At 38.5% G+C, this 27964-nt stretch overlaps 1 protein-coding gene across 3 annotated transcripts in view; it reads left to right on the forward strand.

The window, feature by feature from the left end:
• The window catches only part of STK38 (serine/threonine kinase 38), a 50641-nt gene extending 22677 nt beyond the window's left edge, over window positions 1-27964 (forward strand). For 2 of the 3 annotated variants that reach the window (XM_037844282.1, XM_037844281.1), the window contains exons 6-14: window positions 2290-2413; window positions 4604-4758; window positions 16391-16493; window positions 17383-17444; window positions 22749-22866; window positions 23902-24025; window positions 24245-24340; window positions 25367-25461; window positions 25957-27964. In XM_037844282.1, coding sequence (XP_037700210.1) covers window positions 2290-2413; window positions 4604-4758; window positions 16391-16493; window positions 17383-17444; window positions 22749-22866; window positions 23902-24025; window positions 24245-24340; window positions 25367-25461; window positions 25957-26087 — 1008 coding nt within the window. In that variant the 3' untranslated portion in view covers window positions 26088-27964. The remainder of the gene's footprint in view (window positions 1-2289; window positions 2414-4603; window positions 4759-16390; window positions 16494-17382; window positions 17445-22748; window positions 22867-23901; window positions 24026-24244; window positions 24341-25366; window positions 25462-25956) is intronic. The other variant, XM_037844284.1, reaches the window with a different exon arrangement.

The raw sequence follows: 27964 nt of genomic DNA on the forward strand, positions 1-27964 counted from the left end.
TTCCCTGGGTCAGCCATCTTGAAGAATTATGCAGCAGTTTTTGTGTAGGTGAGAGTTAGAAGTAGAGCAGCGCAAATCCATCATCATTTTTGGATAAAGGGATGACAAAGTTTAGATTCAGAGAGATTAACTTTTTGTAGGTAGATATAGGTGCTTTACCCTGAGAAGAAGATGTTTTTTGTTTGTTTTACTAAACTTAATAAGAATTAAAGTTAACCATTGAGAGTTCAGGTTTTTGTTCTGTCCCCTAGGGTAGAAATTTCTGCTACCTTGAAAGTAAAATTCTAAAGTGTAGGAGATCAGTTCTTTACTTAGCCAGTTTCTTAATATATCTCTTTCAGTGCAAAGAGAAAACCTCCATCTGTGATGCCAGTAAAATAAATAAAATTTTAAGTGTTGTACAATATATTGAAAAAAGCAAGAGTGCAGATTTTCTGTAAATTTAGTTCAGTTTTTCTGGTTACTTAAGAACTGACTGCAGTGTATGACTGCAAGTGTTCTGCAGAAGGTAGTGGTGCCAATATAGTGTTATGATGGGACAAAAGACTGTTTTTTATCTGTTTCCTAGTGCCCAGAATAACAACCAGCATGTAACTTCCCATTCCCACACCACTAAATATTTATGGAATGAAGGAAAGAGAATTCTGTGGTATGAATTGCACTTCTAGGTCTTCCCTCCCTTACCCTACATCCACCTGACTCCACTCCTAGATTTTGAGGTTCCTGGCTGCTGTTTCAGCCCTAGGAGAGATGGGCAAGTTGTGCCCACAGTGACTGTAAGTTCCCCTTTGACAAACAGGGAACGTTGCAGTCGCCCTTTTATCCTCCAAGGTGAGTGACAGGTGGCAATTGTAGTAATGCCTTTCCTTTTCCCTGGCTCCCCATAGTAGGTAGGTGCCTGAAAGGGAACCAGGGGAAACAGAAGTGGTGAAGGTTGGCCTGCAGTGTTAGTGTCTGGTAGTGACTGGGTCATAGCCCAGGCAGCAGTCCAACAAGTGGCATCTAGTGTTCAAGTGCTTCCCAAAAGCTTCACTTCTGTTTTAAAGCTAAGTAAAAGTAGATGATTTACTCTGCATCTTCATGGTTTCATAGTACAGTTCCTATCTTCCATTTTTCCCACCCTCATATCAGAAGTACAGGTGTGAAAATGTAAGTTGTCTGCAACATTGAAACGATTAAATTCCCCAAAGACTAATTTCATTAGAGACGGAAAACTTATGACTGCAAATTCAAATACCTCCAGGTTCCCAGGTACAGAAGAATGAGGCAGGTTAGGAGCAAGACAGGAGAGAGGGGTGGGACCTGTGTCCGAACAAATGCTAAAGACATTCTCATAAAACAAACAAGCACACAGAACATTGTATCAAACAAAGTACAACCATGGCTGAATTTGCCCACAGAAATGCTGGTTTGTGAATCTTGGTACCTCTTCTACCTTGGAACATATTGTAAAATTTAAGACCTGTAGCAAATGTTAAGATTAAAACTTCTATTTAAGTCGAACTGGGTCTTGGTAAATTTAGACCTAGTTTGGGATCTTGTGAATTGGGATCTTGTGAACTTAAAATGGGGGGGTAGGAAGTGGGATTTGATAATATACAGCAATGTTTTGATCACTATTATATATTTAAAGTACATAAGGTAAATTTGATTGTAAAACATTATTTTAATGAAGTATTTCTACCAGCTCCCCTCAAACCTTCTGCAGTTTGATTTCCTTAGCTAGATATTTCAGTAAAGTAGAAAATTGAGAATATTATTAATTTGAACCCACAACTTTTCTTAGATGTTCTTATATTTCAATCCAGTAAGAATTTATTGAGCACATATTCTGTGCATAGCAGTGAACTAAATACTGTGGCATCATAGTTTTCTAGAATTGTCAACAAAAGCATTGCAGATATCATTGCATACTTGAGGTAGGACTTGTTTACCTAGTCTAATTTTAGAGACTTATTTTAAGTTTATTGGAACAAAAATACATGAAAAGTAATGATAATTTTAACTAATCAGCGGTTCACTTTATAGCACTGTTAAAGTTGCCATTTGCATTAAAGCCATTCATTTTGCCATTTTTTAGACTTTCATCACTCAAGTCTTCATCACTGAAGACCTTCGAGTCAACTGTTATTTTCGATTTTAAGTTAGTAGGTTTGCCTGAGCAGAAATTAGATCTCTTTTGCATCTTCACAATTAAATATTCAAAACAGTGTTTAAATTGTTTAAACAAATATGCAGTCTAATAAAGAGGAGCAAGGCTTGTCATTAATCAAATGCATATACCTCCAGGTTGGCCACATTCGTGCGGAGCGTGACATTCTAGTGGAGGCAGACAGTTTGTGGGTTGTGAAAATGTTCTATAGTTTTCAGGATAAGCTAAACCTCTACCTAATCATGGAGTTCCTGCCTGGAGGTAATTACTTGATGATGAAAGGTCACTTTTCCTTTTTACTCTGTGGTTTCTCTCTCTCCCATCAACAATTAACCCTCCTTTCTACTTTTATTTGTGCTCACAAAGTTGCTTTCTGTATCTTTTTTTAGGTCTATAAAGGAGGTCAATTACCTGTCTTGTGCTGGGGTGCCTTTCTACAATCTTAGTGCCATAAAAGTAACCTTTTTGTTCACGCTCATGATTTCAGATGGACATTTCATTTTGTTTTTTTTTAATATATAGGAGTAAACTAGGGAGTTCTGCCTGCTCTCCTGTCAATGGGAATCATGTATGAGTTACCCAAGTGACAAAATTGAAACAATAACATTCTTTGCTTCAACTTTTTGCTTCTTTTTCTATAGTTTATATTAAGGGGCTAATTCCTCATTATCTGTGTTAATAGCCAGAAGCAATTTCTCATTTCTGAGATTTCAAGTTTTATGTAACTCAGCATGTACATCTAAGACAGCTCTCAAGTAACACAAAACAGAACATGCTGTCTGTTCTGGGAACACAGTCTGTTTCCCAGTTAGTAGTTGAACTTTGAGCAAACTCTGTTGGAAAAAAAAGAAAACTTTTTTCCTTTTTGGCTCTATAGCAAAGCAAATGTAATTGTGACGTAATATTTTCACCTTGAGACAACCCTCAGTTTAGAGCTAGGGTCATAAAAATCTTTTTTTTATTAACAATTGGCAAAGCTTAGAGAAGAGTATGTCTAGTTGAATGAGGAGAAACCAAACCAGCTTGGTTACCAGCCCCTTGACATGTGTCTCCTCAAGCCTTACCTGTACCATCTTCCATAGCTTCTCATGTCTCCTCCAGCCCTTTACATCTGGTGGAGCTGGCTTGCAGAGCCATAGACCATCTGGCCTTGAGCTCTCTGATCATCTGGGCAAGCTCACAGGTGAGGCCATTGGCTACTGCTCCCTTGGGCCACAGAGCTAAGACCACACAGCTGTCCTTAGAGCCAGTGTGAGCACACCACTCCCAAGCCACAGTGTGTCTTTAGATTGAATATGTGGCTGCCAGGAGTGATTAGGAAATCATATTTTTCAAGCATTTTAATGAGTAGTTTAATTTTTGCCTGAGGAAAAAATACCTATTTTACTCCAGGAATATCAAAATTCCCCCAAAGTTATAGATGAAATTAAATTAAAAAAGCAGCATGATTAAAGTCTGAGATTTCTTTAACTCTTTTTCCTGTTTTCTAACATAAGCGGCTTTATATGAAGTCTAAACTGATTCTTTCTTGTTTCTCTTAGCTTTAAACTACTTATACACATTTTCTTTGCTTTTGTCTAACTGTTGTGTTAAGATCAGAATCTTCTTTCTGCCATTTTATGTTGATATTAAGCAAAAATAACAAAATTTTGACTTTACAGAAAATTAAGGAGGTTAACTGCTAAAATATTGATGTGTTTTAAAAGTTTGCATAAAGCATATTCAGGTATATTTAAATATCTCTAATAAAACACTGGAGGAAAAAAAGAAAACACTGATCTTGGGAAGTATTAAAAGTGTACTTCTGGGAGGCAGCTATTACACATTCCAGTATATAGAATTTTCGGTTGCTTGTTTTTAGTTTTTGTTGACTAACACTTTGCTACCTAGGTGTTCTACCTTTTTATTTGTTTGTGTTCTAGTGTTTTGTGAATACAAATAGGAGAGCTTTTTTAAAGCAACCCCAAAATGTTTACATTTTTATTTGGCAGTTCAATATCTCACTATAACAATGGCAATGCCGCATATGTGGATGTGCCGTTTAGTCCTAGATATGAAGAGAGAGGTTGGCAGATATTTGTGCAAAGTAAAAAATAAAGTAGCTTTTTCTCCCAGTCCGAAAAATTATCCTAAACAAACTGCAAACTTACTTTTTCTTTAGTGTTAGGAAAAATCTCCTTTTTCTCTCAAAAGTAAAATGGAAATTACAGCTCAATAGTCAGCTTAGGTGTGAAAGTTCTTTGTTCTCAGTGACTGTGATTTTTGCCCTTTAAATGTTAAAAACCACCTAGTATTTCCCTTCACATTAGTAGCGTGGGTCATTTTCTGGAACACAGCAGGGGCCTGTTTAGGACTGCCTTATATTGGCAGATAGGGAAGCCATATCAGGAAACTGACACTCATGTGTTATTTGTGTGTGTGTGTGGTGAATTTGTATCTTTTTGTTTTCAGGGGACATGATGACCCTATTGATGAAAAAAGACACTCTGACAGAAGAGGAGACTCAGTTTTATATAGCAGAAACAGTATTAGCCATAGACTCTATTCACCAGCTTGGGTTCATCCACAGAGACATCAAACCAGACAACCTTCTCCTGGACAGCAAGGTATCCATGGGTGTAAGCTGTGTGAACAATGTGTATTGATTAAGCTGTGCAGCCTCTGCTTTAACATTTACCAGCTATGATAATCACAGTTAAGATTGTTATGGGTTTTTTCATTTTTGTTAGGTAAGCTTGCTGTAAGTTCCTTTCTCTGAAAGGCTTAAATCATATACTATGATTCTACAATTTGATTGAATGCGCCTCTTAAAAAATATAGGATATTCTTGAAAATAGTGAAGAACAAAATTGATTTAGGAGGGTTTGTTTTTTTTTAATGATAAAACCAAAAGAATCATTTTCCCTTAGCATATTATTAACTGTACTAATTCATCACCGATCCAGAATCCTTTGTTGGGCAACCTTGTCAGTTTATGAGGAACTAACCAAAAACCAGGAAGTAAGGCCAAAAACAAAACAAAACAAAACAAAACGAACAAAACCCACAAAGAAGAAAAAAAACATTACAAAGTCCAGGTTCCAAATTGTTTGTCCTCTGCTTAAAGAGTCCTGTTCAACCTCTTTTATGGCCTGTTTATTTTTATCTTTAGACATGAAAATAAGCTTAGTTGCTCACTGCAAATTAAAAGACAGTCCTTGTGTGGATAACTAAATTGCTGGCTAACCTTTGACAAATCTTTTGACACTGGACCTTACTCTTATCTATAATATGCTAAAGTTCCCTGCAGCTTCTAGATTCTAAAATGTATTCTGTTACACTGAACTTTGTATTGACTGAATTTTTCTTTTAAGGAGAAAAGTAAATTTAATATCTAGGGTGTTTTTTTTCTTGCTGTCTCTTCATAAGTATTACAAAATGCCTGGGATTTTTGCCTACTTTTTTCAAAAATCTTGATTTTTCTGTTTTAGAAGTGCAGGAGACTTGTCAGACAATTTCTTCTGGTTGATAGCTTTTTCCTTCATTATGTGTATAATGCATATTCATAATAGATGATTTGAATTAAAGAAGAAAAATCACCTATAATCTAACCAGTCAAAGATAACCACTACACTATTTTGTTAAACTAGCTTTAATACTTTTTGTTTTTTTTTTGATAATAAGATACATAAAATTAGTAGCCTAAAACTAAGTAGCGGAGGCGGGGCAAGATGGCAGACTGGTGAGCTGTATGTTTTAGTTACTCCTCCAGGAAAGTAGGTAAAAAGCCAGGAACTGCGTGGACTGGACACCACAGAGCAATCTGTCTTTGGGCATACTTCATACAACACTCATGAAAACGTGGAACTGCTGAGATCACCGAAATCTGTAAGTTTTTGCGGCCAGGGGACCCGCGCCCCTCCCTGCCAGGCTCAGTCCTGGGGGAGGAGGGGCTGTCAGCTCCAGGAAGGAGAAGGGAGAATTGCAGTGGCTGCTCTCATCGGAAACTCATTCTACTGATTCAAACTCCAACCATAGATAGACTGAGGCCAGACACCAGAGACTCTGAGAGCAGCCAGCCCAGCAGAGAGGAGACGGGCATAGAAGGAAAACAACACGAGAAGCTCCAAAGTAAAAGCAGAGGATTTTTGGAGTTCTGGTGAACACAGAAAGGGGAAGGGCGGAGATCAGGCCTTGAGGCGCATATGCAAATCCCGAAGCAAGGCTGATCTCTCTGCCCAGGGCACCTTTCCTTAATGGCCCTGGTTGCTTTGTCTATTAGCATTTCAATAACCCATTAGATCTCTGAGGAGGGCCGTTTTTTTTTTTTTTTTTTTTTTTTTTTTAAATCCTTTTTGCTTTTTCTAAAACAATTACTCTAAGAAGCTCAATACAGAAAGCTTCAAAGAATTGAAATTTGGGCACGTCAAGTCAAGAGCAGAAATAAGAGAGCTCTGAGACAAAAGGCAATAATCCAGTGGCTGAGAAAATTCACTAAACAACACAACTTCCCAAGAAAAGGGGGGTGTCCGCTCACAGCCACCATCCTGGTGGACAGGAAACACTCCTGCCCATCGCCAGCCCCATAGCCCAGAGCTGCCCCAGACAACCCAGTGTGACGGAAGTGCTTCAAATAACAGGCACACACCACAAAACTGGGCGTGGACATTAGCCTTCCCTGCAACCTCAGCTGAATGTCCCAGAGCTGGGAAGGGGGAGCAGTGTGAATTAACAGAGCCCCATTCAGCCATCATTTGAGCAGACTGGGAGCCTCCCAACACAGCCCAGCAGCCCAGAACTGCCCTGGGGGGACGGCACTCACCTGTGACATAGCACAGTCATCCCTCAACAGAGGACCCGGGGTGCACAGCCTGGAAGAGGGGCCCACTTGCAAGTCTCAGGAGCCATACGCCAATACCAAAGACTTGTGGGTCAGTAGCAGAGACAAACTGTGGCAGGACTGAACTGAAGGATTAGACTATTGCAGTAGCTTTAAAACTCTAGGATCATCAGGGAGATTTGATTGTTAGGGCCACCCCCCCTCCCCGACTGCCCAGAAACACGCCCCACATACAGGGCAGGCAACACCAACTACACACGCAAGCTTGGGACACCAATTGGGCCCCACAAGACTCACTCCCCCACTCACCAAAAAGGCTAAGCAGGGGAGATCTGGCTTGTGGAGAACAGGTGGCTCGTGGACGCCACCTGCTGGTTAGTTAGAGAAAGTGTACTCCACGAAGCTGTAGATCTGATAAATTAGAGATAAGGACTTCAACTGGTCTACAAACCCTAAAAGAACCCTATCAAGGACAGCAAATGCCACGAGGCCAAAAACAACAGAAAATTATAAAGCATATGAAAAAACCAGACGATATGGATAACCCAAGCCCAAGCACCCAAATCAAAAGACCAGAAGAGACACACCTAGAGCAGCTACTCAAAGAACTAAAGATGAACAATGAGACCCTAGTACGGGATATGAAGGAAATCAAGAAGACCCTAGAAGAGCATAAAGAAGACATTGCAAGACTAAATAAAAAAATGGATGATCTTATGGAAATTAAAGAAACTGTTGACCAAATTAAAAAGATTCTGGACACTCATAGTACAAGACTAGAGGAAGTTGAACAACGAATCAGTGACCTGGAAGATGACAGAATGGAAAATGAAAGCATAAAAGAAAGAATGGGGAAAAAAATTGAAAAACTCGAAATGGACCTCAGGGATATGATAGATAATATGAAGCGTCCGAATATAAGACTCATTGGTGTCCCAGAAGGGGAAGAAAAGGGTAAAGGTCTAGGAAGAGTATTCAAAGAAATTGTTGGGGAAAACTTCCCAAATCTTCTAAACAACATAAATACACAAATCATAAATGCTCAGCGAACTCCAAATAGAATAAATCCAAAAAAACCCACTCCGAGACATATACTGATCACACTGTCAAACATAGAAGAGAAGGAGCAAGTTCTGAAAGCAGCAAGAGAAAAGCAATTCACCACATACAAAGGAAACAGCATAAGACTAAGTAGTGACTACTCAGCAGCCACCATGGAGGCGAGAAGGCAATGGCACGATATATTTAAAATTCTGAGAGAGAGGAATTTCCAGCCAAGAATACTTTATCCAGCAAAGCTCTCCTTCAAATTTGAGGGAGAGCTTAAATTTTTCACAGACAAAGAAATGCTGAGAGAATTTGCTAACAAGAGACCTGCCCTACTGGAGATACTAAAGGGAGCCCTACAGACAGAGAAACAAAGACAGGACAGAGAGACTTGGAGAAAGGTTCAGTACTAAAGAGATTCGGTACGGGTACAATAAAGGATATTAATAGAGAGAGGGAAAAATATGGCAAACATAATCCAAAGGATAAGATGGCCGATTCAAGAAATGCCTTCACGGTTTTAACGTTGAATGTAAATGGATTAAACTCCCCAATTAAAAGATATAGATTCGCAGAATGGATCAAAAAAAATGAACCATCAATATGTTGCATACAAGAGACTCATCTTAGACACAGGGACACAAAGAAATTGAAAGTGAAAGGATGGAAAAAAATATTTCATGCAAGCTACAGCCAAAAGAAAGCAGGTGTAGCAATATTAATCTCAGATAAAATAGACTTCAAATGCAGGGATGTTTTGAGAGACAAAGAAGGCCACTACATACTAATAAAAGGGGCAATTCAGCAAGAAGAAATAACAATCGTAAATGTCTATGCACCCAATCAAGGTGCCACAAAATACATGAGAGAAACATTGGCAAAACTAAAGGAAGCAATTGATGTTTCCACAATAATTGTGGGAGACTTCAACACATCACTCTCTCCTATAGATAGATCAACCAGACAGAAGACCAATAAGGAAATTGAAAACCTAAACAATCTGATAAATGAATTAGATTTAACAGACATCTACAGGACATTACATCCCAAATCACCAGGATACACATACTTTTCTAGTGCTCACGGAACTTTCTCCAGAATAGATCATATGCTGGGACATAAAACAAGCCTCAATAAATTTAAAAAGATTGAAATCATTCAAAGCACATTCTCTGACCACAATGGAATACAATTAGAAGTCAATAACCATCAGAGACTTAGAAAATTCACAAATACCTGGAGGTTAAACAACACACTCCTAAACAATCAGTGGGTTAAAGAAGAAATAGCAAGAGAAATTGCTAAATATATAGAGACGAATGAAAATGAGAACACAACATACCAAAACCTATGGGATGCAGCAAAAGCAGTGCTAAGGGGGAAATTTATAGCACTAAACGCATATATTAAAAAGGAAGAAAGAGCCAAAATCAAAGAACTAATGGATCAACTGAAGAAGCTAGAAAATGAACAGCAAACCAATCCTAAACCAAGTAGAAGAAAAGAAATAACAAGGATTAAAGCAGAAATAAATGACATAGAGAACAAAAAAACAATAGAAAGGATAAATATCACCAAAAGCTGGTTCTTTGAGAAGATCAACAAGATTGACAAGCCCCTAGCTAGACTGACAAAATCAAAAAGAGAGAAGACCCATATAAACAAAATAATGAATGAAAAAGGTGACATAACTGCAGATCCTGAAGAAATTAAAAAAATTATAAGAGGATATTATGAACAACTGTATGGCAACAAACTGGATAATGTAGAAGAAATGGACAATTTCCTGGAAACATATGAACAACCTAGACTGACCAGAGAAGAAATAGAAGACCTCAACCAACCCATCACAAGCAAAGAGATCCAATCAGTCATCAAAAATCTTCCCACAAATAAATGCCCAGGGCCAGATGGCTTCACAGGGGAATTCTACCAAACTTTCCAGAAAGAACTGACACCAATCTTACTCAAACTCTTTCAAAACATTGAAAAAAATGGAACACTACCTAACTCATTTTATGAAGCTAACATCAATCTAATACCAAAACCAGGCAAAGATGCTACAAAAAAGGAAAACTACCGGCCAATCTCCCTAATGAATATAGATGCAAAAATCCTCAACAAAATACTTGCAAATCGAATCCAAAGACACATTAAAAAAATCATACACCATGACCAAGTGGGGTTCATTCCAGGCATGCAAGGATGGTTCAACATCAGAAAAACAATCAATGTATTACAACACATTAAAAACTCGAAAGGGAAAAATCAATTGATCATCTCAATAGATGCTGAAAAAGCATTTGACAAAATCCAACATCCCTTTTTGATAAAAACACTTCAAAAGGTAGGAATTGAAGGAAACTTCCTCAACATGATAAAGAGCATATATGAAAAACCCACAGCCAGCATAGTACTCAATGGTGAGAGACTGAAAGCCTTCCCTCTAAGATCAGGAACAAGACAAGGATGCCCGCTGTCACCACTGTTATTCAACATTGTGCTGGAAGTGCTAGCCAGGGCAATCCGGCAAGACAAAGAAATAAAAGGCATCCAAATTGGAAAAGAAGAAGTAAAACTGTCATTGTTTGCAGATGATATGATCTTATATCTAGAAAACCCTGAGAAATCAACGATACACCTACTAGAGCTAATAAACAAATTTAGCAAAGTAGCGGGATACAAGATTAATGCACATAAGTCAGTAATGTTTCTATATGCTAGAAATGAACAAACTGAAGAGACACTCAAGAAAAAGATACCATTTTCAATAGCAACTAAAAAAATCAAGTACCTAGGAATCAACTTAACCAAAGATGTAAAAGACCTATACAAAGAAAACTACATAACTCTACTAAAAGAAATAGAAGGGGACCTTAAAAGATGGAAAAATATTCCATGTTCATGGATAGGAAGGCTAAATGTCATTAAGATGTCAATTCTACCCAAACTCATCTACAGATTCAATGCAATCCCAATCAAAATTCCAACAACCTACTTTGCAGACTTGGAAAAGCTAGTTATCAAATTTATTTGGAAAGGGAAGATGCCTCGAATTGCTAAAGACACTCTAAAAAAGAAAAACGAAGTGGGAGGACTTACACTCCCTGACTTTGAAGCTTATTATAAAGCCACAGTTGCCAAGACAGCATGGTACTGGCACAAAGATAGACATATAGATCAATGGAATCGAATTGAGAATTCAGAGATAGACCCTCAGATCTATGGCCGACTGATCTTTGATAAGGCCCCCAAAGTCACCGAACTGAGCCATAATGGTCTTTTCAACAAATGGGGCTGGGAGAGTTGGATATCCATATCCAAAAGAATGAAAGAGGACCCCTACCTCACCCCCTACACAAAAATTAACTCAAAATGGACCAAAGATCTCAATATAAAAGAAAGTACCATAAAACTCCTAGAAGATAATGTAGGAAAACATCTTCAAGACCTTGTATTAGGAGGCCACTTCCTAGACTTTACACCCAAAGCACAAGCAACAAAAGAGAAAATAGATAAATGGGAACTCCTCAAGCTTAGAAGTTTCTGCACCTCAAAGGAATTTCTCAAAAAGGTAAAGAGGCAGCCAACTCAATGGGAAAAAATTTTTGGAAACCATGTATCTGACAAAAGACTGATATCTTGCATACACAAAGAAATCCTACAACTCAATGACAATAGTACAGACAGCCCAATTATAAAATGGGCAAAAGATATGAAAAGACAGTTCTCTGAAGAGGAAATACAAATGACCAAGAAACACATGAAAAAATGTTCAGCTTCACTAGCTATTAGAGAGATGCAAATTAAGACCACAATGAGATACCATCTAACACCGGTTAGAATGGCTGCCATTAAACAAACAGGAAACTACAAATGCTGGAGGGGATGTGGAGAAATTGGAACTCTTATTCATTGTTGGTGGGACTGTATAATGGTTCAGCCACTCTGGAAGTCAGTCTGGCAGTTCCTTAGAAAACTAGATATAGAGCTACCATTCGATCCAGCGATTGCACTCCTCGGTATATACCCGGAAGATCGGAAAGCAGTGACACGAACAGATATCTGCACGCCAATGTTCATAGCAGCATTATTCACAATTGCCAAGAGATGGAAACAACCCAAATGTCCTTCAACAGATGAGTGGATAAATAAAATGTGGTATATACACATGATGGAATACTACGCGGCAGTAAGAAGGAACGATCTGGTGAAACATATGACAACATGGATGAACCTTGAAGACATAATGCTGAGCGAAATAAGCCAGGCACAAAAAGAGAAATATTATATGCTACCACTAATGTGAACTTTGAAAAATGTAAAACAAATGGTTTATAATGTAGAATGTAGGGGAACTAGCAGTAGAGAGCAATTAAGGAAGGGGGAACAATAATCCAGGAAGAACAGATAAGCTATTTAACGTTCTGGGGATGCCCAGAAATGACTATGGTCTGTTAATTTCTGATGGTTGTAGTAGGAACAAGTTCACTGAAATGTTGCTATATTATGTAACTTTCTTGGGGTAAAGTAGGAACATGTTGGAAGTTAAGCAGTTATCTTAGGTTAGTTGTCTTTTTCTTACTCCCTTGCTATGGTCTCTTTGAAATGCTCTTTTATTGTATGTTTGTTTTCTTTTTAACTTTTTTTTTCATACAGGTGATTTGAAAAAAGAAGGGAAAGTTAAAAAAAAAAAAAAAAAAAAAAAAAGAAAAAAGACAAAAAAGGGGAAAAAAAAAAAAAAAAAAGATGTAGTGCCCCCTTGAGGAGCCTGTGGAGAATGCAGGGGTATTCGCCTACCCCACCTCCATGGTTGCTAACATGACCACAGACATAGGGGACTGGTGGTTTGATGGGTTGAGCCCTCTACCATAAGTTTTACCCTTGGGAAGACGGTTGCTGCAAAGGAGAGGCTAGGCCTCCCTGTATTTGTGCCTAAGAGTCTCCTCCTGAATGCCTCTTTGTTGCTCAGATGTGGCCCTCTCTCTCTGGCTAAGCCAACTTGAAAGGTGAAATCACTGCCCTCCCCCCTACGTGGGATCAGACACCCAGGGAAGTGAATCTCCCTGGCAACGTGGAATATGACTCCCAGGGAGGAATGTAGACCTGGCACCGTGGGACGGAGAACATCTTCTTGACCAAAAGGGGGATGTGAAAGGAAATGAAATAAGCTTCAGTGGCAGAGAGATTCCAAAAGGAGCCGAGAGGTCACTCTGGTGGGCACTCTTATGCACACTTTAGACAACCCTTTTTAGGTTCTAAAGAATTGGGGTAGCTGGTGGTGGATACCTGAAACTATCAAACTACAACCCAGAACCCATGAATCTCGAAGACAGTTGTATAAAAATGTAGCTTATGAGGGGTGACAATGGGATTGGGAAAGCCATAAGGACCAAACACCACTTTGTCTAGTTTATGGATGGATGTGTAGAAAAGTAGGGGAGGGAAACAGACAGACAAAGGTACCCAGTGTTCTTTTTTACTTCAATTGCTCTTTTTCACTCTAATTATTATTCTTGTTATTTTTGTGTGTGTGCTAATGAAGGTGTCAGGGATTGATTTAGGTGATGAATGTACAACTATGTAATGGTACTGTAAACAATCGAAAGTACAATTTGTTTTGTATGACTGCGTGGTATGTGAATATATCTCAATAAAATGATGATTTAAAAAAAAAAAAAAAAAAAAACTAAGTAGCTTGCTTTTGACAAGTTAATGCTATATTAGAGTGTTTTCCTGTGTCATTAAGTTCAGATATATTCCTAATAAGCCACTGGTTCTGTCTTGTGTGGTCTTGAGTTTAGATGACCTGGTCCTTTACCTCAGGTGCCATAGTGCTAGCTTATTTGTACCCCTGCAGTCTACGTTCAGATTTGGCAAACATATTGAAGGCCAAGAACATGGGGACGTAATTTAGCTAAGGAGGAGTAGGGGACCCTGCTAGGTACAGATTTGCTTTTCACAATATGCTAGCTCAGACTTATAATAAAATGTTCTCACAAGCAAGCTAATTTATGTGTTCAGTCACATAGATTGTAGAAGTGAAAATGTAGACGTTTTGAGTTCCTGCTTTCTACTCAGAATAGCTTCGGAGTTCCCTGAAAGTCTAGACTTGAATAGCATTTGCTCCAGGGACTGCTTTTTAGGACATACTCCTTTCTCAGACGTGTCCAGGTAAAACATGTAATTAAGAGAACTGTAAGTTGAACTCTGTTCCTTGGCTTGCAAATGTATTTTCAGATATTTGCAAGTCTGAAAAAAGATACTGGTTAATAGGTTCAAAGCTGTCCTGGTTTGGCAGTTGATCTTGCTTATAGACACACACACACACACACACACACACACACACACAGCCGAACTTAATGGGATTTTTTAAAAAACAAGCAAACAAAACAAAGCCTGACCCGTCTGAGCAGCACCCCTTGAGCCTTGTACCATGGGAAATTTGTTTGTTAAAGATTGAGGATCTCCTGAAGGAAGGCAGTGTGTATGGTAATGTGGAAAGACCACAGACATTGAAGTTATTGGGTCTCAAATCTTGGCCACACCGCTTTTAATTGTGTGACCTTGAGCAATGTGAATCCCTGAGCATAAGGATTCCCCCTTATCTACTTAAAAACTTCACCACCTCAAGAACATCTGTCTTGAAGTAACAAGAATAAGCAAATTCACAGAGACAGAAAGTAGAGTACAGGTTACCAGGAGTGGGGTGGGAATGGGGAGTTAATGCATAAAGGGTGCAGGGTTTCTGTTTGGGTACAGGAAAAGTTTTGGTATTAATGATGGTAGCACAACATTGTGAATGTGATTAATGCCACTGAATTGTATGCTTGGGAGCGGTTGCAGTGGGAAGGTCTGCGTTGTATATATGTTACCACAATTGAAAAAAACAGAGCAGCTGAAGAGACAATGACAGTTAAATGTAATACATGATCCTGGCCTGGATCTAGATATGGAAAATTAAATGCCCAAAAGGACATTATTTGGATAATTGAAAAAATTGGTATATGAACTCTAAGCTTAACGTCAATATTAAATTTCTTGAATTTGATAACTTTGCTTAGAGTGGTTACCAAAGTGAGTGTCTTTGTCTTGGAAATGTTCATGGAAGTGCTAAGTACTAGAAGATCATGATGTATGCAGCCTATTCTCAAATATTTAGAAGACAGACAGAGCAAATGTGCTAATAGTTGGTGAATCTGGGTATCTGGGGGGGGGGGTATGCATTGCTTTTTGTTTTTACAACTTTCTTGAAAATCTGAAATTATTTCAGAATTAAAAGTTAAAAAAAAAACAAAAAAGAGAACATCTACCTCTTACTTAGGGCTAGTTATGTGCCAGGCACTATGTTTGGAGCCTTACATGCATTAATTCTCATCATTTCCTGCCAGGAAGGTATCATTATCCCTATTTTCCAGATGAAAAAGGGGAGGTGAAGTAATCCTGGTCTATGGCAAAAGAGCCCAGGCTTGTGGTTTCTAGCTATGGTTCTGCCATTTCTTCAGCAAGCCACTTAACTTCTCTGAGTGTGATGTGGTGCTTAGGAGTTACGTAGATGACATCACATACTTAAAGCACTGACCATGGTGCCTGGCTCATAGGAGGTGTGTGTTTTCCTTTAAGAAAATTATGAAGTCAGAGACTAATAATTGGAATATGGTATGATGACATTTATAAAGAACTATGAAATAATGTTTATTTCTTTTGTCTTTGGAATAGTCTACTCCTTGGAATTTATCCTAATGAAATTTATCCTTATGAACTAATTCAAAAGGAGAAAAAGCTGTATGAATGAAGACTTGTTCATTTACTTACCATTAACAACCATTTATTAGGACCTTGTTCTGTGCCAGGCCCAGTTGGGTTGGGAATAAGTCCTTCTCTGTTACAAGGGTGTTCACAACCCACATTACTTAAGAGCAAAAAATTGGAGATGGAATGTAACTTCCAGGATTATGAGGATGAGTAGGTAATCAACGATGTATTAAATCAGGTGAATATTATGTAGACATAAAAAATGGTGGTTTTTTTAAGACCCTAAAGAAACCCAGAGGTTACTTGATTGATTAGTTTAAGGAATAGTAAAATTATCTCTAGGGGATGTGGAAGGTTCAGCTATATTTAAAAATCTCTATTTGGACATAGATGAAAATATGCAAAAAGAAAAATCATTTATTAGTGTATTAGCATTTGGGGTGATATTTAAGAAATTTATTTGCCATTACATGTTTTTCCCTGTTGTAAAAGAAGAAAAGTCAGTATACTGGATAATAGATACAGTATAATAGACGCTGAAGAAGCCGGGAGATGATGTTCTGTTCCACATCCGTGAATGTTCATCCGTCCATTACCTTGTTTCTTTCTCCCCACAGGGCCATGTGAAACTTTCTGACTTTGGCCTTTGCACAGGACTGAAGAAAGCACATAGGACAGAATTTTATAGGAATCTGAACCACAGCCTCCCTAGTGATTTCAGTAAGTGTCAGTAGTGATGTTGGCCTTTATTTCCCTTAACTAGGCCTCAAAGAGCCATTCTTCTGGTGACCAAATAATGCAGGATGGATTAGGAGATTCTAACAGTATGAGTCTTTATAAAATAAAAAATCCCTTCCCAGGTTTTACTGTGAATTTGTTGTCTGGTTAGGCAAAATGAGTGCTGCTGAATGTATTAAGGCAGATGTTGAAATAAAAAAACATTTATTAATTTTTTATTAAAAATAAAAAAAGGCTTTATCCGGGGCTCTGCTGGCAAGGTTATTGGGGATGAATATGGGGCAGGCAAAGTATTGAGGAAAAAGTCCTGGGAACAGCTCCTGTCTAGATTTATTCTAGGTGTTTCTTTCTGTCCTGGTATAAAGAGTTTTATCTTTATGTAAGTTACTTTTACTTGAGCACTATCAAACCATAAAAACTATATGGTAAAATTATATTTCATCCTAGAGAGCCTATGTCAAATAATATATCATAAATTTAGTAGTTCCTGAAATGTAGAACAGTAACTATTCTTAGAAATTTGATGGTAATTTTGAGAAATTGTGAATGTCTTAGGCTGTCTTTGGGACCTTTGCTTATGATTAAGTCTGGATTCCCTTTGATACTGAATAGGGCCTGTCCATGTCCTATCTAGCACATGAGTGACATGGAAGTGCTTTTTAGAACGCCCTGTGATTTGTTGAATTAATGCTTACAGCCTTTGATTTTGGTTCAGACTTGTTGGGAAGAGTGTCATCAAGAGTTATTGAGGTATGGACAGAGAAGCACAACTTTAGGGTCTTACGTGGCTTGAACCAGAGCCTGAAAACCTAAAATGTAGTGAAACTTTCCAGTCTGAACTTTGATTAAAACTTGTTTTTCCCACTTTTAGCTTTCCAGAACATGAATTCCAAAAGGAAAGCAGAAACCTGGAAAAGAAATAGACGCCAGCTAGTAAGTTGTATCTGTGGCTTCTGAAATGCTACAAACCAAGTATGAATAAGTTAAAAAATGTATATAACTTTGCATTGCATAAATGTCTGTAGCTTATCCCTTGGTTTTGAGATTATCTTAATAGAGTGCCTTTATGTCAGTAGTACCCTGGAGGAGGGCAGATAATATTAGGTTGTCTTGGTTCTGACCTCATTTTCATTTACAACTCCTTTCCTTCATGCCCCATATTTTTCCTATTTTTATGGTGGTTCAGGAGTTACATTTCAGTTGGAGGAGTCTCAGAATTGCATACAAATACCTACTTAGAACTTCAAGGCAGTGTGGTTCTCAAACTTAGGCAAATCAGGACTCCTCAATTCACCTGTCCGCCCTTTCCTACTTTGCAGTGGGAAAAAGAACTTGGTGATAAAAAATTGGAGAGAGTATAAAGGAAATGTTTATGACTTACTTTTGTAAGTATTTGAGTATGTATACATATACAATTATGACTGACAAGCTTGAAAATAAGTAATTTTATTGCATTTACCTTGATAGTATATTCGAAACTATTTAAATAGTACACATTCACCAGTAAAATGTCACTGTATAGGCAAACATTTATTTTTATTTTTATTTATTTATTTATTTTAATTAAATTCAGTTTTATTGAAATACATTCACACACCATACAATCATCCATGGTATACAGTCCACTGTCCACAGTATGATCACATAGTTATGCGTTCATCACCACAATCTATCTCTGAACATTTTCCTTACATCAGAAAGAACCAGAACAAGAATAAAAAATAAAAGTGAAAAAAGAACACCCAAATCATCCCCCCATCCCACCCGATTTGTCCTTTAGTTTTTATCCCCATTTTTCTACTCATCCATACACTAGATAAAGGGGGTGTGATCCACAAGGTCTTCACAATCACACTGTCACCCCTTGTAATCTACATTATTCTGTAATTGTCTTCAGGAGTCCAGACTGCTGGGTTGGAGTTTGGTAGTTTCAGGTATTTACTTCTAGCTATTCCAATACATTAAAACCTAAGAGGTGTTATTTATATAGTGCATAAGAATGTCCACCAGAGTGACCTCTCGACTCCATTTGAAATCTCTCAGCCACTGAAACCATTTCGTCTCTTTTTGCATCCCCCTTTTGGTCAAGAAGATACACTCAGTCCCACGATGCCAGGTCCACATTCATCCCCGGGAGTCATATTCTGCATTGCCAGGGAGATTTACAACCCTGGGAGTCAGGTCCCACGTAGAGGGGAGGGCAGCGAGTTCAGCTGTCGAGATGGCTCAGTTAGAGAGAGAGAGGGCCACATCGGAGCAACAAAGAGGTACTCAGGGGGAAACTCTTAGGCACAACTACATGCAAGTTTAGACTCTCCTTTGCAGTAACGAGCTTCATAAGGGCAAGTCCCATGATCGAGGGCTCAGCACATCAAACCGCCAGTCCCAGTGTTTGTGACAACATCAACACCAGTCCACGTGAGGATGTCCAACACATCCGCACCTTCCCCCAGATCCTCGGAGCTGGGGAGGGGGAGGCTGTAAATATATTTTTTATTATCTGCCCAAATTACTCTGGGATGTGTCACTATTTCACTCCAGCCTATACTAATCTACCGTATCTCACTTCCTATTCAAAGTTCCATGCAATTAACATGTGTTCTTTTGACCTTCCATAAGTGATCCCATTCATTTATGAATATTAATTCATCTCTCTAGGTTAAGCCTAACATATGTAATTGCTCACCCAGTGTCTTACTTTTCAGTTCATTGGTAATCATTGGAAATAGAGGCTTTAGCGTCACTCCTTGACTGCTGAAATCATATTGTAATGTTTTAAACAGCTGTGTGGTCCTGGCTAACCTTAGGCCCAGTAACTGATTAGGAAATAGGCATGAGTCTGCTGTAAGTTATTAAACCACAGAGGTAAAGGATGAAGTACATATAGGTACCCAATCTTTGTCAGTCTATTTTTAAAATAATTTAGAATTCACAGAAGTGATTAAGTTGGGAATTAAATTGCTTTATTTTCCCTGAAATCCTAACATGAAAATCCTAAGGTGAGAGCACATAATGTGTTGAAATGACTATTAACAACCAGCAAAGCTCTTTTAGAGTGCAGCCCTAATAGACATTATAAATACCCAGACAGCAAAAGGAAAAAGAATGGCACACAATTTTAGGCATTAAGAGTTGGAGGACATCCCAGTATGGAAAACAGACAAAAGTCTGGGGAGAGGGCAGTGCCTAGACGGGAATGGCACCAACAGGTAGTAAAGTGCAGTAAAATGAAAGTAAACGCATGGGGGTTTCCCCACAGTGAGAGCATTACCCTTCTAGCACAGTCTTCGGCAAGCTGTTGATTATATTTGATAACTCTAAGAGTTTTTTTAATGCGTTAGTATCCTGAAGGTATTCTTTTCCTGTGGCGAGAGATCTCTGGTTTTATAATAGAAGTCTTTAAACAAGCTTTGCTTGAATAAATCTAGTTTCATAATTGACATTTATGATTAGAATGAAAATATTTCTGCTTCTTGGGAAGGGTCCAATCCATATTTCAGACTTTAAAGCTTAAAAAAAAAATCTGATGTTTGTGTTATTTGATATTTGTATTTTGAAGAAAACACTGTGGTGTTCTCTATATGGAAAAAGACGGATTCATACCTTATAGTATATGTAAAAATAATTTCTAGATCAAAATAAAACTTTACAAAGTTTAGAAGAAAATATAGGCCAAGATCTTTATGACCTCGGAGTAAAGAAGGATTTCTTGAGTAAGATGCAAAAAATACAAACCATAAAGGAAAAACTTGATTTATCTTGCTACTTTAAAGGAAAACAACAACAACAGCAAAACTTCTGTATATCAAAAGACACAAAAGGAAAAGACAAGCCACATGGTACAACTTTTGGAATTACTTTACATGGTTTAATTGCATGTGCTACAACCCAGCAATTCTATCCCCAGTCATATGCCCTGGAGAAATTCTTGCACATATGCCCAGGAGACATGTATAAGAATATTCCTTGCATTTTTTATAATGGCACAAAACTGGAAATAACTGTTGTCCGTCAATAGAAAAATGGTTATATTGTGGAATAGGATATTTTACAACAGTGAAAATAATTGAACTACAGCTATGTGTAACATGGATCAATTTTAGAAAAATTATGTTGAAGGGAAAAATCAAATAGCAGAAGTCTTCATATTGAATTATACCATTTTGATAAAGCTCAAAAACAAGCAAAACTCAAAATATCATTTAGGGAGACACATGTGGCTAAGTATAATTTCTTTTTAAAAGCAGAGGAATGATAAACATAAAATTCAGCAAATTGGTTAGGAGAGGCAGAGGGCGAGACTGGGGAGAGGTACTTGTGTAACTTCAATAATATTGATAATATTTTGGTTCTTCAGTTGAATTTGTGTGTATTAATTTCATTGTTATGCTTTACAATTCCTAAATCATACATTTTTTTAGGTATGTAGCAAATATTACATCATTTAAGAAAATCAATAAAAATGAAGCCTCAGACTTGGAGAAGATATTTGCAATATGTAATTTGTATTCTGAATTCTTAAGAACTCCCATGATTTAATAAGAAAGAGAGAACACAACTGAAAAAATGAATAAGGAAAGAATCTGAACAGGAATCCACAGAAAAAGAAAACTGAGTGACTAAGTAACATGAAAATGTGCTCAACCTTATTAGAACTAAGGGACATGCAAGTTATGAGACCCCAGTTTTCATATTCATCAGATTGGTAAAAACAAAAGAATCTGACTAAACCAAGTATGGTGAGATATGGAGCACGAGGAGCTTATCCCCACTGTTGCAGTTTAAATATGTATAACCACTTTGCAGGACAACTGGAACATAGCTAATTAAGCTAAAGATGCTTACAGCCCAAGGCCCAGCCATACTACCTTTAGTGTATACCCTAGAGAGATTCTTGCATGTACACCTAAACGAGGTGTTACAAGACTATTTATTCAGGTATTATTTGCCATAGTGAGACATTGGGAGCAACATAAATGTCCATCTACAGGAGAATGGGTAAAGAAATTGTGACTTATTCATACAACAGAATAGTATATAGCAGAGAAATGAGTGACTTAGAGCTACATGAATAAATCTCAAAATCATAATGTTGAGTAAAAACAGCAAGTTGTGGCATTGTGGAATAATTTAGTGCAGTATGAAATCCTTAATTAGAAGTTTGAATATGCAAAAAGTAATATTTTCTTATTTGTGAACATATTCATAGGAGAATAACACAGCAACTTAAGGGTAGTGTTCACCTCTGTGGGGAGGGAGGAAAACGATATATGGAGCAGAGCTTTGTTTCAGTAATTTCATTTCTTTTAAAAATGAATGATCTGAGACAAATACAGATTGTTACTGTTTCTCTAATATGGTTACTGGGTACATGTGTGTCTTATTGTTTGTGCTTTTTTTCCTATATGTTTGCAATATTTCATAATAAATATTTTTAAAAGACAATACAGCTGTAATTTTTAATTTTAAAAGGTACATAAGACACCTAAATTAGAGCCTTATATGTTGTAAAACTCAAATATTTAACACATTGGAAGGCTGTGTTTGTACTTCTAGTATTTTACAGTCGTGATATATCAGTAAGTTTACTGGAATTCAGAAAATGTTTCTGTAAAAACCATTTACCTAAATGATTACATTTGGTAAGTGGACATTTATAAACCTCTGACCATAGGACATAACTTGAGCTTTTGATTATAAAGCTTCCGTTTATGATTTTCTCGAATCAAAAGAGTTTATATGGTGGAAGGAAGGATGATTTGGAGCAAGAGATTTAATTTCCAAACTGGGCTCTGCCATTCAACTAGTTCTGAGGCCTGGGAAAAATCATGTAGCTGTTTTTGAACATCAGATTTTTTTATTTGCAAAGCTGGGCTAATAAGGGCCTCTTTGCAGAAGTTTTATCAGGGTTAAATAGACTCAAACATATTACTAAGTACAGAGCCTGGCACTACAGGGTGCTCAGTAAATTTGGTACTAGAGACACCTTTGAGCCAGTGAATTATGAGGTTTGGTTGTATTTAGGAAGGGTCTCTCCTCCCAGTAACAAAGCTTTATTGTTCATATTGGAAAGAGCAAGTGCTCTGGCAATTCAGGCTTGACATTAGCTGCCAGGCTGTCTTGCTTATTTAGGTTGGGGGTAGCCCAAGGTGGTCCTTGCGGACTTTGGTCTCTGGAATGAGCTCTGGGCCCCCTCCTGCCTGGCTGGGTCTCCCTGACATGTGGTACGTATTTCAGGCCTTCTCCACAGTAGGCACTCCCGACTACATTGCTCCTGAGGTGTTCATGCAGACCGGGTACAACAAGCTCTGTGATTGGTGGTCGCTTGGGGTGATCATGTATGAGATGCTCATTGGTAAGTTGCATGCTTTCAGAGGACTTTCACTGTGCAGCCAAGAGAGACCCCTAAATTGATGTTAAAGTCCATTTCAGTTGGGTATGATTTAAGCACTCCCCTCCACCCCTTGCCCTTCAAAGTGAAGTTTCCTAGGGTAGACAACTCTTTGATCAAGTATATCCCAGTATATTCTCGGGCTTACAGGCATCCTGTGGTTGCTTTGCTGATCATTTATCATGTATTTCTTTATTCTACTCTTGCATCCTTTCCATTTAGCAATTCATTTAGTTACTGGCATTTATTAAACATCCATTGTATGCAGAACACTGTAACTGAGCATTGCCTCAGTCTTGACTTCTAATTTGTTCTCCCTTTTCTCTCTCAAAGCCTTCATAGCATAGGACCATTTAACCTCTCCCTCTTACTTGGATGGTACATCTGTGTATTTTAGAGGATATGTCTTGAGGGGAGGTGGCCATTTGCATATCCATGGTGGTAGCGAGTGAGTCTGTGTGGACTACTGGGTGTGGTGTCTGTCTGGCTATGTTGTCTTCAGGAGGTTTGGATGGATGCCCATGGAGGTGGAGGAACCCTGTGTGAAGGGCAGATGGGGTAATATGGTATGGGTGTGTTTGCCTAGAGTTCTCAAAAAGAGGCATTGCAGTCACTTAGAAAACTGCTTTTTTCTTACTCAACTTGTTTGGCACTTTACCTATATAAGGATTTCTCTAGGATGAAGTCATTTCTTAATGATATTGTTTCATCTTTTCATTTCTTCTTTGGGCACAGTGATTCCAACACCTGCAGCTCTACTTATGTTTTCCTTTCTTTTCCCAGCTCCAGCTATTAGCTGGTTCTCTAATCAAAGGCACAACTTCATTTTAGGCTTAGGAGTTTGGGGAAAAATGAAAGGTTGGTTTTCTTTTCTGGGATGAGTGGCAATCCTGTCCATGTCATGGAGGGAAGGCCACTAAAGATAAATGGGAAAGTAATCTCAGTCAGAGTCAAAGTTCTGGGGTGTAAAGTCTCCGAGGTTCCTTTTTTTTATTACAGGCTACCCACCCTTCTGTTCTGAGACCCCTCAAGAAACATATAAGAAGGTGATGAACTGGAAAGAAACTTTGACTTTTCCTCCAGAAGTTCCCATCTCTGAGAAAGCCAAGGATCTAATTTTGAGGTATTAGTCAGAGAGTAACCCAACACCCCCCAGCCTTTTTGACATGAATGGATCTTTTCTTTTCTTTTCTTTTTTTTAAGTTTCAGTATCTCCTGGGTCTGCCCCTGTTCTGCCCATTCCTTTCTTAGGAAAAAAAAAAAAGTGAACACGAGAGAATTACTGCTTTTCTTTCCTGAAGAGACTGCTTAAGGTGTGCTGAAAGGCCTCTGTCTTTTCCAGATTTTGCTGTGAATGGGAACATAGAATTGGAGCCCCTGGTGTTGAGGAAATCAAAAGTAATTCTTTTTTTGAAGGCGTTGACTGGGAACATATCAGGTATATTCATAATAAAGGCTTTCAGGATTATTTCAGAAAGTCTGTAGTTTGCGAAATACTGATTTGGAAGCACAGTTATTGGCAAGCCAAGTAAGGGAAGAGAGCTTCTTAGAAATTCAGCATCTTTTCCTTTCCTTCTTGGTAAGGATTGGGAGTGGGGCTTCCTGTCAGCCATGTGCCATGGGATCTGTTTAAGCCAATAGTTACTTACAAAGAGAAGTGGACTTTGGGTTCCCTGGCATCTAAGAATTGTGTTGCCCTTGCTTTTACCTAGAACTCAGCTCCCTCTGGCATTGGGGGCCAGGACTGTCTGTGGGGGTCTATCACTGGGAGATGGAGAAAGGAGTAAGGGAGTGGAAGAAGAATTGGGGTGGAGGGCAATGCAGAGGGAGTGGAGAGGGAGAATGCAAATGTTTACAGTGGGGGGTGGGGGAGTAGTAGACTGCTGCCCACAGCGATGAGCTCCTGGACGGCCTGCTGTGTGGTTCCAGACCTTCTCATTCAGCATTCGTTGGTTGCTAAACAGACAAGGAAGAAGTTGTCATCTATTGCATAACCATGTTCTGATTTGCATCCTTGTGATTTTTGCCTTTACCTCATTATTGCTGCTTTTTCGGTTACTCTCTTACTCGTTGGCACCTCTTATTTGTTGGCACCTCCAATTGAAGAAGGGCAGAGCCATAGATAAAGGAACACTTCGAGGTCCATTTTCCCTTTTTAACAGACAAAGCAGGCAGTCAGGGAGTACAATAACTTTGGATTTTAGTTTCTCCTTATTATCCCTGTCTTTCGTCCTAGCTATGAATGATTGAGCTATTTATATTTTTTATTGTAAATTATTTTGATTGTGTGTGGTCATTTGTCTTGGCTTGTCAGCATTCACAGCTTTTTAGAGAAAAGAAATACTACCTGTCAGTGACAGTCTTCCCCATGTCAGACTAGGGATCTTTTTTGGAGATAGACTTGATTAGTATGACATTTATGATTATAAACCATAGTAATTTTTGGCATGTCTATTCTTGGCAGAGAGAGACCTGCTGCAATATCTATTGAAATCAAAAGCATTGATGATACCTCAAACTTCGATGAGTTTCCAGAATCTGATATTCTTAAGCCAACAGGTAATACTATCACCACCACTACTGCTACCTTATGAGCACATTATTTCCCTTCAGTTTTGGAATGATTACAGATCAGGGTAAAGAACATGGAGAGAGGAACTTAAGTTCTTCAGGTTCTTTGTAAGTATTTTTCCAGTGCTAATGCTGGGTAGTGGTGAGACCTTGTTGAATGGAAAATTGAAAAAAAAAAATCCTATGTTTGGATTTCTCAGCTGCGTGGGTAAGTCACAATGATCTGCTCTTTTGCTATTATTTGTTAAATTAAAGATTAAGTAACCCAAAATGAAAGGAATGGGAAAATAAAGCTTAAAATGTTTGTGTGGAAATATGAAATTTAAAAAACATAAGCAAAGAAATGTAGAAAATTCTGACAGAGTGAAAAATAACCTTTCCCAAATAGAAACTGATATGTTCTTCAGAATGTCATGTTTTCAGTACTGAGTAGTCCATCGGGGTGATGCAGTGAATCAATTCTCACATCTATTTCTTTCCCAGTGGCCACAAGCAATCACCCTGAGACTGACTACAAGAACAAAGATTGGGTCTTCATCAATTACACGTACAAGCGCTTTGAGGGCCTGACAGCGCGGGGGGCAATACCTTCCTATATGAAGGCAGCAAAATAGTACTCTTGTCTTGGAATCCTAAATCAAGCAGAGTTCTTTATATACAACGTCACATAATCTCTTTATAAAGAGCTTCCAAGAAGTTTTATGGAACCCACGATATGTCATGTAGAGTCTCCTGAAATGTGATAGTAAATGGATTCTTTTCCATGATGCATCTGAAAACTTACGGAACAAATACAACTATTTCTACTACATCAGCCATAAACAGCTTCTTTAGAAGCAGCATGAGCCAATTTGATATGTATTTTTAAAAACTTGAGTTTTCCTAAGTTCATGAGAATGAAGGGGAAAAAAACAGCCATCATCCAACATTATTGAGATTGTAACATACACTCATCAAGTATCAGCCAATTCTTGTGGTTTTGTGACATGCTATCTGCCAAGCCCACCAAGTATTTCTTTCTTTTTTGTGGCTAAAAGTCCCACAGTACTAAGGAAATAAAGCAATAATGAAAGTCTCAGCAGCCAGCACTCTGGCTGAAGGAATTGATCCACCCTCCTCTTAGGAGGTGGTGACAGTAGTTCTCCCTATACCTCGGTGTCTCTTTTTATAGCCTTCATTCATGGTGCACTTTATTTATGGTACTAGGATAAAGATCCTCAATCCATTGATTTATTTCTGCCCTTCCCCCCTTTAAAATTCTCATGCTGCTTTTCTGAGTGTTGATGGGATACCATCTTGATCCATTGTTGCTCTAGAAGGCCCAGAAAGCCATTGGGCATTGCCAAGGAATCCTGGATCATGTGGAAAACCCTTAACTCACTTCATGGCTGTATCAAAATCCCCCTAAGGCAGATGTTGCCACAGACCAGCAATACTCGCGAATGCTGCCAACAGGAACTCAGTTTATTCCTGGGAACACATCAAGGAAAGCCCAGGCAGAGGCGGGAGGCCTGGAACATTCTTGGCCAAGGTGCTGCTCCTGCTCCTGCAAGATCTCCTTGGAAGTGGTGAAGGAACCAGTCCAGTAGAAAGTACAGAGTAAGCCTACAAGTCCTTGGAAAGTTCACTCCTCAGTCCTTTGTACAACTGTGTCTTGTCTTCTCTTTTGGTATTTCTCCTCTCCCAAGTTTAAGTAACCATTTTGCCTTGGAATCATGATTGAAGGTTTTTTCCTTTGCAGATGCCTTCCTGGGGGAGACTCCTTCCCCACTCTAAAGGGTTGCCTGCAACTTGGGCCAGCTGAGCCTCTCTGCTGTGGCATTCTCTCATGAGAGACCCTCTGAATTTTAGCACAAAGTGCCTTCTCTTTCACAGCTGCCACCACCTCTAGAGAAATTTTGCTGTATCAGAAAAACATGGAGGCTCCGTATTAATGCATTATTACTTTTTTTTTTTTTTAAATTTTGATAACTCTTAAAGCATCATTTGCACCTGTGTGGTAACTTTGCCTGTTGCAGAGTTATGGCCAAGCTACAGCTGGGAGACTGCCTTCTGCCAGTCTGGAAGTTAAGATCAAAGGAAAGTATATCCTAGCTTAGCCATTCAGAAAAGCAAAATGGATTATCAGAGTTAGTCTTTTGAAACTGCTTTGGGTTTTAATGTCTTAGGGAAAGAAAAAAGAAGAATGTTAGGGAAGTCTCAACTCTGGATGAAGGTAATGTGTTTGCCCCTTAATCTTGCATTCATAGTGTTAGTGAAAAGGAAGTAAATGGGATTCTTTTGTATAACTTTATAGACTTTTTGTATTACCAAATAGTTGGGGTCTTGGTCACCATGTTTTTCAAGAGGGTATGGGGAATCCAGGTAGAGAGAAGTGACAGGGGTGGTGGTAGAGCCTGTGTGCTGAGGAATGGCAGGGGGTGATTCATTTTAGGAGGAAATGTCCATGTTTTAACTTGTAAACTTCTAAATAAACTGTGTGAGAACAGTC

The sequence above is a fragment of the Choloepus didactylus genome, chromosome 7 (genome assembly GCF_015220235.1).
Source record: "Choloepus didactylus isolate mChoDid1 chromosome 7, mChoDid1.pri, whole genome shotgun sequence".
Taxonomy (NCBI): Eukaryota; Metazoa; Chordata; class Mammalia; order Pilosa; family Megalonychidae; genus Choloepus; species Choloepus didactylus.